Source organism: Filicampus tigris, chromosome 10, assembly GCF_054856515.1.
Source record: "Filicampus tigris isolate MCC_2025a chromosome 10, RoL_Ftig_1.0, whole genome shotgun sequence".
NCBI classification, from domain to species: domain Eukaryota; kingdom Metazoa; phylum Chordata; class Actinopteri; order Syngnathiformes; family Syngnathidae; genus Filicampus; species Filicampus tigris.
The window spans coordinates 16,105,530-16,117,997 of NC_141226.1; the positions used below are offsets into that span (position 1 = coordinate 16,105,530).

At 40.7% G+C, this 12,468-nt stretch overlaps 1 protein-coding gene across 3 annotated transcripts in view; it reads right to left on the minus strand.

Annotated features, from left to right (window-relative positions):
• The window catches only part of dpp6b (dipeptidyl-peptidase 6b), an 80,701-nt gene that overhangs the window by 32,807 nt on the left and 35,426 nt on the right, over nucleotides 1-12,468 (minus strand). Inside the window, exon 1 of one of the 3 annotated variants that reach the window (XM_086043370.1) lies at nucleotides 1,808-1,923. The exons of the other annotated variants lie outside the window; for them this stretch is intronic. Within the exon in view, the coding sequence (XP_085899496.1) occupies nucleotides 1,808-1,864 (57 nt within the window). The 5' untranslated portion in view covers nucleotides 1,865-1,923. Of the gene's footprint in view, nucleotides 1-1,807; nucleotides 1,924-12,468 lie in introns of those variants that run through there. 3 annotated transcript variants of the gene reach the window in all.

A 12,468-nucleotide genomic window follows, 5' to 3' on the forward strand; every position in this document is an offset into this window, starting at 1 on the left:
ATCAGTGAATTTGGGCACTTGGACCCGCAACGTAATTGCAGCCATACTGTCGGCAGCCTGACAAGTGGAAAAAAAAAAAGCATCGAGAGAGCGACCATTGAAATGCTCTCTCGCTCCGGGTTGTCTTCAAAGCATCACAATCAAGCATGTGCCTTCTTTTGGCGCTCAAAACAAGACAGCGAGTGATCACGTATCAGAGAAGGAAAGCAGAGATTCGTCCTCCCGTGTGCTCTTAACAACTACGCTAATGAAGACATCTGCCCTTTTCTTGTCTATTTATTGGCTTATATTTGGGATTAAAAGAAGGATGCGCTGATGCATTCAAAGCAGGAGGGTTTAAAAATCAGCCGTGCCTCTCAGCTGTGCTTCCCGCGCTGGTGATGATATCTCTGCATCATTTAAGAGCAAGCCCGGATCACTAGTTGATGTTAGCAAGGTCAGCGTTGAAATGTGTAGCCCAGTAATTCATTCATTTCCCTAGATGCAAACAGTGTTGTAACAAGCTGTCGATGGTGAAAAAGGTGATACAGGTCATTGTCCAACAAATGAAGACGGACATAAACACTTTTCGTACATCGGAGAGCCTCCATTTGTCTGACAACACACGCCCTTGCCACCTTTTCAACAGCGCTTGTAAATTAGCTACACAACTCATTTTCGGGGAGGTTTTATGCATGGTGAAAACTCCAAGGCGCTGCTCATAAATGTGTGAGCGGGATGCAGTAAAAGAAAAAAAAAAAAAACCTCTGAAATAGTTACATGTGATGTGATGCACACGCCATGGGTATAAAAAAGTAGGTAGAAAAAAGTGAACATAGACTTTCTGGTGTATAGGGTTGCTTTCGCGCCAAACATACCTATGCTAGGCTATGCTAGTCTTACTGAACTACACCATAAGAGAGAAAAGTTGGCACTAAAAATGTATTAATATGTCATTTTTGAGGTTGTTTTACAAGGTGTTTTATGCAATCAAAACAGGATTTCAAAGGTTAAAAAATAAAAATGAATGGATCATTTATGCAAATGACAAAAACTGATGTTCGCGTTCAACTTTTATGCAGTAAAAGAAGTGGACAAAAAAATTACAGACTATGGACTATATATATATATATATATATATATATATATATATATATATATATATATATATATATATATATATATATATATGCAGTATTTTAACAGTGGTGCGTTCACTGTTTACATCCACTGAAGCTCAGAGTTTTGTTAGCCTCCTCATGCTTACAGACCTTGAAAATGTCCTGACAACATAACAATGGGACACCTGCTGTGCGGCAACATTAACAATCAAGCTGTTGACGAAACGACTTTAATTTTATTGCACTCAAGCTCTTCATAGCCATGCAATGACATTAACCGAGCCACTATCTCACTTGTGTAGAGTGTGCGTGCGTGCGCGCGCGCCTGTGAAAACACGTCATTACATCGAGTCCCAGCGTTCCCTCCGGCCTCATCCACACTCCCAATGACACCCACATCATTTATCACCCACTCTTGTTCACCTCCACCCTCGTTTTACGTCAGCGCTCCTCCAAAATCTGATGAGGTCCCTGAAATCTAAGGCTCAATTAGAGAGCCTGGCTCAGGCTGCTGCACAGGGTTGAGGTTACAACAACTTCGTGAATTATTTAAAATTCAAGTTGTGCCCAAGTTATTCCAAGCTGAGCACCTTCGACATTCGCGTGGCAGCAACTCCGAGACACAAGTGTCCCGACCCCCATGTCAAATATCCGCTGATGTGAAGACAACTGAAAGAGATGGCGAGGAGAAGCACGCGAGGTCCTACCTGGTCCGGCTGCTGAGCGCCTTTAGCCGGCCCGTTGCCATCTTTCGCAGAAGTCATGGGCGTAAATATGAAAGGAGGAGAGGAAGGAGGGATGAGCGTGCAGCTTCCGTCCACTGCTGACAGGTGCAGAATAATGAAGACTACAGAGATACGGAGAGAGAGCGAGAGAGGCAGGCAGAGCGAGGAGGAGGAGGAGGAGGAGGAGGAGGAGAGCAAGCGAGCAGGAGTGTTCAAGGATATCTGGTGATTTGCTAAAATAATGACGACCGTGGGCGCAGACAGCAGCTGACGCGCTGCCACGTGGGAGGTTCACTTTACCTCTGCAGCTCAATGAATGGGCTCCTCTGACCCACCACACACCTCACTGCTTTTCATAGATGTGAGAACATGCTAATGGGTTCGGGAGCAAATGTCAGAAGATAAATAGCCCGCAAACAGGAGGTGATTATTGCTTGCTCTATTTTTTCACAATAGTATAAGACATGGTTTAAAAAAAAAAAAAAAAAAAAAAGGCATTATGATATGAGGTGCATACTTGAGGGTGTGAGAGTTTTTTTGGGGTGAGTTTGAAAAGGGTTTTTGGGTGAATGTGAGAGGTGAATGTTATTTTGTTGAAAATGATCACATTTAATTTAACCTCTTATATTATTCAAGAGGGCGGCATGGTGGTCGACTGGTTAGCACGTCCGCCTCACAGTTCAGAGGTCGTGGGTTCGATCCCGGCCCCGGCCTCCCTGTGCGGAGTTTGTATGTTCTCCCCGTGCCTGCGTGGGTTTTCTCCGGGTACTCCGGTTTCCTCCCACATTCCAAAAACATGCATGGTAAGTTGATTGGACTCTCTAAATTGCCCCTAAGTGTGATTGTGAGTGCGGATGTTTGTCTTTGTGTGCCCTGCGATTGGCTGGCAACCAATTCAGGGTGTCCCCCGCCTACTGCCCGAAGATAGCTGGGATAGGCTCCAGTACGCCCCGCGACCCTTGTGAGGATAAACGGTATAGATAATGGATGGATGGATATTATTCAAGAGCATGCTATTAGTCAAAGCATTATAAATGAGGTGCATGCCGCATGGGCCGAAAATAACATTGACTGAATCTTTCACACACTTTGGTGAGTGTAGGAGATTTTTTGGTGTGACTGAGATTTGTGTGCTAGTTTTTTGTAGTGTGTAAAAGTTTTATTGGTTTATGTGGGAGGTTTTTGGTGAGTGAGAGGTTTTTTGATTGTTATGACAGTTTTTTTGGTGAGAATGTGAGTTTTTTTCCTGTCAGTTATGATTTTTTTGTTGTGAGTTAGGGGTGAGGTTTTTTTTGGGTGTGAGTGACAGGTTTTTTCTTCCAATTGAGAATATTCTAAGGGGGAGAGTCCTTTTGGATAAGTGTGAGAGGCTTTTTGATGTGACTAGGAGCTTTTTGTGTGTAAAGGGTTTTGAGGAGTTTGAGTGAATGCTTTTTGGCGTGATTGAGTGTGAGAGTTTTTTGTGACTGTGAGGACGTGAATGAGAGGTTTTTGACGATGGCGACAGTTTGTCTGGGTGAGAGTTTTTGGGTAAGTGTGAGACGTTTTGTTAATGAGAGATTTTTTGTGTGTGTAAGAGGCTCTTTGTTGATTGTGACAATTTTTTGCTGTGTGAGTTTTTGTGTGAGGGTGAAAGTTTTGTTTGGTGAGAGTGAATGCTTTTTTGGAGGGGGTGACAGTTTTTGGGTGTGATTGAGGTTTTTTGTTAGCATGAGAGTTTTTGTGAGTGTGAGAGTTTTTCCACATGAGAGATTTTTTATATGAGTAAGAGTTTTTTTTGTTGATTGGGACAATTTTTGCTGTGTGTGTTTTTGGATGAGAGTGAAAGTTTTGTTGATGTGAGTAAGTGATTTTTTGGGGGTGTGAGAGTTTTTTAATGTGAGTGTGAGTTTTTTGGTGAGAGTTGATGTAGTTTTTTTTTGTTGTGTTTTTTGTGAATGTGAGAGTTTTTTGGGTGCAGGTGAGTTTTCTTAGCGTGACAGCTGTTTTTTGGGATGAGGCTTTTCTTGGTGCGTGGGAAAGTTTTGGGGCATGATTGAGAGGCTTTTAGTGAATGTTAGAGTTTTGGTGTGACCCTTTTTTATGGAGATGAAAGGTGAGTGGATTTTTTTTGTTGTTGTCCTGAGTCATTTGGTAAGGGTGCGTTTTTTGTATTGCTGAGATTTTGGCAAGTGTGTTTGTTTTTATTCTGCGTGAGATGTTTGTTGGTGATTGTGAGCATTTTCTGGGTGACAGTGAGGGGTTTGTCGGCGGAAGTATTTTTTGTGTGAGTGAGTTTGTTTTTTTGTTTGGTGTGAGTATTTTTTGGGTCGTGTGAGAGGTTTTTTTTCTGAAGACTTCTGTGACTGTAGTGCAGAAAATGGAAGCATCATTTGAACGTTTGTCTAACCTGGCAACAAGTGGGGGCTGGCTTATTGAAAGGTCACTTAGCTGTTCTTTTATGTTCTGAAACATGATTGCTATCATTGGAAAATATTCAGATATGATCATATTATGACTTTCCTTTCCCAATCCTGTCAGTACAAATTATTTATTTTCCCATGAATTTGTCACACGTCCGTTACAATCTACAGGCTCCATCTGACGGCTCAGCTGACGATCTAAACGAGCTGTCGGCGTGGATCAAATCACTGCTCACTTTCACACCAATACCAAGCAAATGGAGACAAGTGTGAATGCAACAAAAAAAAAATATCCTTCCAGGTATCGCCGATGTTCTTTTCGGGAGCGTTCTCATCGTTTCTCACCAAATTGAAATGCCCAATTCCCGGCTGACAGTAAAAGGCAGGAGAGGATACATTTGCATATTACCAGTGGAGAAAAGAATGAGATTGGCTGTGCTGTGTGTGCAGCTGTGTTGTGTGTGCTTGTAAAACAAAGAGGGCTGCTGCTGCTGCTGCTGCTGCTGCTGCTGCTGCTGCTGCTGCGGTTGCCGCTGCTGCCGGCCTGGTTCTTGGGAGACACTGTTAGTGTCCTCCCACATACAGCAGAAATAGTTGCTGCTCGTAACAAAACATTGTTAGTGTCGGAGCTCTATCTGCTCTGTGTGTTTCACATCAGTCTGTGCACACACACACACAAGCCACGTTCTTGTTAGCACAGCTTGTCTGCCTATTTGCACTGCGCGCGCACACGCACACAGGAATATAAGCTAGAGTGTATTTCCTCAGAAGTCATGCACAGACTGTGCACAGCCGCTGGCCTTTCAATCCAATTGTCTGCGGGGAGAGAAGGAGCTGAACAATATTGCGGAGGAGAGGCAGAAGCAAGCGGGATGGAGGACGGAAATGACTCCCTCGTTACACCAATGCCCATTAGTGCCATTAATGCTCTCTGAAGGGGCATTATTAGCTTTTTTTTTTTTTTTTAAACACAGCAAGGAAATGATTCATTCAATCTCGGCCATTTGCGAAAGTATAAGTGCAGAATCAACTCTATAATTAATTACGGAGTCATTGTAATGGCAAATAAATACAAATCTGAGCATCCTGAATTCTATAGAGGTACTCAAGATTCACTTACAAAAAAGAGACATATGACGCCATACTGAGGACACAGATGTAAGCGCACACACTCACATGATCACACGACGCAATACACAACCCTATCATCAACGGCTTTTCATCGTAGTTTGCGTACAAAATGAATTTTCCCAACACCGCCAGTTCATGTTGTTGTCGTCGAAGTTTTTTCCAATCCCATACCGTGCCCTTCACTTATAGGATCAAAGCTTGTGACTTGTTTCCCCCTCCTCCCCCTTCCTTATGTTTTTCCTTTTCATCTAAGAAAATCAGGCGACACGCCAGGCTTCTCCGTTCTGTCTCCCTCTGTTGGTCGTTGTTTTTAATGTCTCTTGGATTGGTTGTAACTTTGGTGAATTTGGTTGCTCTGTTGTTGTTATCCTTTCGGCTTTTCCCCACTTGTGCATAATAGACATTACATTTGATTCATTTCCATTCCGCTACAGTAGGTGGCAGTGGCGCTCTCATTGTCAGAGTGTGGGCAGGGAGTATTAGCTCGAAGGTGATTTGAAGTGCAGTAAACAAACCCTTAAGCGACACCATGGAAAAAGAATTAACAGGGATGAAAAGAAAGGCAGAGAGGGATTAAAAATCAATGTTAATAAAGTTATTTTTGGTAGTAAGGATCGATTTTCTTTTTTGTTTCTTTCTTTAATGTTAATAAGGATACAATTTACACATAAGTGCACTTAATTTAATAGAAAAATAAATCATAGTTGGCGGAGCGCAATTTTTTTTCCTGGGGAGTGTACTGGAAAATAATTGAGACGCACTCCTTTAGAGGCGGGCGGCACGGTGGACGACTGGTTATAACGTCCGCCTCACAGTTCAGAGGTCGTGGGTTCGATCCCGGCTCCGGACTCCCTGTGTGGAGTTTGCATGTTCTCCCCGTGCCTGCGTGGGTTTTCTCCGTGTACTCCGGTTTCCTCCCACATTCCAAAAACATGCTTAGTAGGTTGATTGGACACTCTAAATTGCCCCTAGGTTCAATAATGGGTGGATGGATGCTTTAGAGGCAGAAGCAACAATCACAAATCAAGAACTGCAGCAAAGAAGCAATAATACAGTAAATAAATTGAGGGATGTAGTATATTGAATGCGGCATTGTACCAGTTTTGGTTGCGAGGCAGCAGCAAGAACCTGTAAAAATGTTACGAGAGGATTACACTGTAATCCTCATACGCGTGAGTCTTTTCTTGTCAAATTCATTTTATTTACATAGATCGCTTGTTAACATGGCATCGAAAATGCGTCAAGCATTGACAGTGATGGTTTGCCATTGTTACCTTGGTAACCAGAGCATTCAACAAAAACATTAGCAATGTCTGACGGTGATACAACAAAAACAAATGATGAATGAAAAATCAATCATCCATCAGTCCATTTTGTGTAGTAGCTGTCTTTGTTAGCTGGAGCTGGAGCCTTTCACAGCTGACTTCGGGGAAGCGGCAAGCTAAACGCTAGACTGGACCCCAGCCAATTGGCAGGCTCATATTGACAAGTTTGCGAATCAAAATTGACATTTTGCGCCTCGATGGTGAGTTGCAATTAACTGACATCTTAAATTACCTGCCTAACATTTACCACCAAAATGCACATTTTAGAAACGTCTCTTATTCCCTGAACTAGATAAAGTCCTTAAAACCCTTATTAAAGGTTATTATCTCACAAGTGAATAAGATAAACACTTTCACTGTAATTGATGAGAACATTAATCAACATTTAATCAAGATTACCATTTCAACTGTCTCCTCTCAACAAGGTGTCTTGATTTTAGGTTTAACCGTTCGAAAATAGTAGCATAAAGAATATTCACTCTGAGTTAACCGCTATAAATTTATCTTACAAACTTATAAACGCACAGCCATGAACCTATTGTATTATGTTGCATGCTAAAATGCTAGCTGGTCGAGTGAAGTTGAACAAAGGCTGTTAGAGCCTTTTTTTTTTTTAATTCAATACTTTGTTTTTGAAGAAATGCTAAGTTTAAGTTTAAATTTATATTTGTTTCACCCTCCCAGAAACGATAAAATACAATTTGCTGCTTTGCACATTGTGAATTCAAGAAATAAAAAATGGTGATTATATAAAAGGAAAAACAATTGACGGTTGGTTATTACTGTAAGCAAAATATGAGCAAAACCGGACGTTTATCTGAACACATATTATAGAATTTTCAGTAGGATACTCAAATACTTTTCGATAGATGCAGCCTTACATTCGTCCTCCCCGTTACAGTGACATATTTTTTCTTATTTATTAAAACCCTTGCTTCAGGGTTGGACCCCCAACCTCAGAACTCTTTGGTGCATGCGCTAACCACTCATCTGCCATGCTGCCCAGTATTCAAAATAACACAAACAGCTTTCAGTTTGATGCAGTACGCTAATAAAATGCAAGGACACTTCCAGATGCTAAGACAGATAAGAAAAAAAAAAAAGAGACAGAGAGAGAAAGAAAGAGAGAGAGACGCCAACACAAACTGCAGACGCACTGCATGCTTGCTCCCCCTAGTGCTCACTAGTGGACTGACATCGTTCTTCAATCCTTCAATCCTTCCTGCCATGCAGAGGACACAGATGCACATTCAGTCGGAGGGAAAAAAAAAAAAAAAAGACTGATGGGAAAACTGAACGGCACAGACGAGAGCACCCGACAAAGAGCAGAACACGGATCGTTATCAGTTAGCGCCAATAAGGCCTGACAGGAAGTCGTTCTCTGCCGTGTTTTATTATGAACGCATGTGTTCTCACGATGCTACAATGTTTTTTTTTTTTGTGTGTAAGGCCCATGCGTAATGTATTGCTTGGCCACATTTTCAGGTAATAGTGTTTTCTCACATTCACACTAAAGTCACATTCACCAAGGTGTTGTTCAAAAGGCCATCAGTCAAAGGCCTGCTGATTTTTTAAATCAGCTGTTGTGGCCGGGCAGCTGCTCAATCACATTCGTCCCTGTTGTCTGCTGGCATTCGTGCACCTGCACTTGCACCCCGGGGGGCTGGGATGCGGTTGGGGGGCGCGAGGGCAACACGGAGGGCCAGCTTGGTCTGTGGAACTGCCGCTGTAAATCACGGCGTATAAAAGGTTTAAACCGGAGACGTCAGATGGATGGTGTACTTAAGAGTCAAAATGTGTCCCAGTGGGTAAAAAGTGAAGAAGGAAACAAATGCAGGACTTTTGGACCCTCATCAGTATCTTCCTGTTAGAATCAGTCAATTGGTAAATAGGCTTGATGCAAAAAGATGGTTCACCATTCAGCATTGACCTATTACACTGGTCATCAAATATGTACTACATTTTTTAAATCAGTGATGCAAGTAAACCTTTCGAGATGATATCTATGTCGACTCAGAATATTTATGAATTAAGGGTTAAGTAGCTGGTGGAATTTTTTTTCTGAAACGTTATAGCTATAAATTACAACGCATGGTAAAATCAGTACTGGGCGAGCTTTTATAGCTCAAACTGCCTCCGGGGATGGCTACATGATTTTTTTTCTCTCCTGAGACAAAAGTGGGGCTAGATAATACCGATAATAACAAATGACCTGTGTACAATGTGAACTAGAGATGGGTGAGTACTGACAGCATTTATCGGAATTGTTGCCGATACCAGCCTTATTTTAAGGGACCGGTACTTGTTGAAGCTGTCATACCAGCCACGGATACGTAGGGTAAACAAAATCGATCTGACATCGAGTAGGTCCTCCTCAGCAGTAGTTGGCGCTATACTACGGCGGTTTTGACACATCATCATCTGTGTCTTTGTTCACAATTTTTTTGTCATTGTGTTGAATGAAATTTTATATATCAAAAGAACTAGAGGTATCGGTATGTACTCAAAGAGTGAATACTTGTTGTGGTATTGGTCTGAAAAAAGTGGTATCGAACATTTCTAATGTTTTTTTAAGAATATGTTCTATGCAGGCCCACTAGACTACAATTGTGTTTATGGAATATGAGTTAAGCAACAAAGTTCACCCGTTTTTAGCTATCCGTGGGGGCGGCCATTTTGTCACTTCTGTCAACCGAAAATGACATCACAGATGCACAAGGTTTAGATACTGACCAATCATGGCTCAGCTTCAGAAAACAGGTGAGCCGTGAGTGGTCGTTATGTGAGCCCTGAGGGTCTGTGATGTCATTTTCAGTCAACAGAAGTGACAAAATGCCCGCCCCCTGAGATGGCTAAAAACGGGTGCATTTTGCTGCTTTACTCATAATTCATATTAATCATATTGCCTTATTCCAACTAATGGTTTACATAGAACATATTCTTGAAAAAAATATGTTTGGGTTGACTTCCACTTCCAAGCAGCAAAATCCACCCGCCTTCTCAGAGAGCAGCCATTTTGCTGCTTACTGTTGACTGAAAATGACATCACAGTTGCTCAGGGCTCAGGTAACAACCAATCACGGTTCCCCTGTTTTCTGAAGCTGAGTCAAGCAGAACATTGTTGATTTGCATTGAAAAAAGGACCATGTGATGTGTGCAATTGCTGATATTTTTTTGTCCATTTTCCACTTTCATTATTCTTTTTCATCCTGGCAGGTTCACCTCTGATTGACTCTCAAGCCTCTTCCTTTCAATGCTGAACTGCCTCTAAATAAGATATTCCAAGATGCAATGAAATTACATTTAAATTTTTTTTTTTTTTAATTATATTTATTACTATTTATTTTAACAGGGGAACACACATCGTGTGAATACTGTAGACATTTTATATATGATTCACAATATTCCAGTTTCAACGTATTACAAAAATTCATGCCATCCTGGTACTATTTTTCTCAAGTTTTCCCACCATTTAAAATTTTTCACACGAAACCCATTCATTCAATATAATCGATTCATGCCATTTCATTTGAAATTCAAAATGCTAAGCTCATTCAATTCAATGTTGCCATAATCCCACACATTTCAAAATTTCACATTTTCCACTACTAAAACTACCACAGAAAATTGTTCATTCACTCCTAATAACACATTCAACAAAACAGAGTCACATCATTGCAATTTGAAATTCAAAATGTTCTGCTCATTTGAGTCACCTTGGGAATGATTGTCAAATATTACCACATATCAGAATTTAATTTTTTTTCACCAACAAAATTCCCAAGACATGTTCTACATGATTCCCTCCTCCAACATTTCTTGACCTATTCAAACCATTGCAGCATCAACATTGGTCAAATCAAACCTTCCCTAATGTCACAAGTTACATTTTCAAAAGCCTCAACTTCAAAATTGTTTTATAAACACCTCCAGTTTCCACATTTATTGACCAATTCAAACCATTCCAACTTCAACCAGCTCAGCTTGTTCCAGATCATTCCACATCATTCCACATGCTTCCATATTTTTCCATTCAGCATTTTAACATTCAGATGCAATTTCTTCAGAAATGTAATTGTCTAATGATTTCTAAAGCCGTAACCGTGTTTTAAAATGTAAGACCTCAAACATAACGAGGAAAAAAATTGGCACGTGCGCTCTTACACTGTCCAAAGCCATACCGCAACATTAACTGTTAGCTTAACTGCAACTACATTGCGGAAGCAAAATCTTCTCCATGTCATTTTTATTGTGAGGAATGACTTGCGAGACTGTTTACAAACTCTCAACACACAACTTCAAATTGTACGGTAACTTTGCAATAAGTTTTTACATTGTTGTTAAAATGTGATCATTTTGGTTGGGCTCACGCACTGTCGGATTTAATGTGCTCATTAGGTGGTTTAAAATGATATATTTATTCATTGATAGTCCATTTACAAGCCTGCATAAATACAATTGCCAACATTGACAGACCTTCTCATTCCCACCTTTGTCACAAATCCAAGAGAATATCGCTTGTTGGATCGCTCCATTAAAGTGTCTTCTTTGATTATCTAAGTACTTGCAAAGACACCATTCTGCACACGTTCAAAACCAAACAAACATGAGTGTGGTGGGCTGGCTATGAGTCAGAAAATCAAGCCCCACAGAAGGAACATAAAACCAATGATAAGGCAGTAAAGTTGTTCATTAAGTGTAGCGCAGACAAGGCACGCATTAAAAAATAGATAGGTAGCCTCAGTCAGCACATTGCACATCAACCCATTTGCAGGTCCATCTACAGTATGTAAACCGTGTAAGCTCTTTATTAGGGTTTTAAATGGAACACAATACATTTCAATATGTATTTTAGATCTGTGAGGCAGGGTATTGAACATAGAATTAATAGCAAACACAGTACAATATATTACATTACCATGATCATTAATTATATTCAAGGATAGGATAATTAATAATGCAGGACTATTCTATTCCTTTGAAAGCAAGGGGGAGCAGAGAGGCAGAAGTGTGTGATTAAAAGAAAACGAGTGGAAAGGATGTGAATGAACGCTGCTCCATTCAGCCGGGACTGAAAAGGTTTTCATCATCAAACTACTCCACATCTCCAAGGACTCCAACAGCCGACAGAGACCTTGGCGCCGAGAGCGTCTTTAATTACTCCTGCTAGCTCTCATGAAAAGCATTTAATACACACGACGTATATGATCATACTCGGAACGACTCTCAAAGAAAAGCTACAACAGGGGATATATACAGAAAATAGCTGTGAAATTGAAGTAATTTTCAAGCCACCGCGCTAAAAAAAAAAAATGCATTTGATCTGCAGGGATCACCCATTTGCAGATTCATTTATTTTAACAAACCGTCCACCATTTCATTGCTGAAAAATTCACCTATTGACTGCTATTGCGCTCAGGTGAAAGCACTGTATAAAATGGGCTATACGTCATTTTGTGGTATCATGGTGCCAATTAAGGAACTATGTTGTATTTTTTCCAATTCACCTTTTAAATCAAATCCGTGAATGATAAAGCTTTCAGATTGGTATTCAGATTTGCTCAACTCATCCTGCTGAAAATGAACCCTATTGCCTATGATTCAGCTTTCAAGTTGAAAATGGCGATTGAAAAGGGCAATCGAGTCCAGTCGAACCCAAAGATTCAGTATCTAGGCCCAATGAGAGGCCAAATGTTCTTGATTCAAGCCGTTCATTAATTTGGATATTGATTCAAAGTACTATCAATTTAACATCACATCACATCATTAGCATAAGCTAATGTAC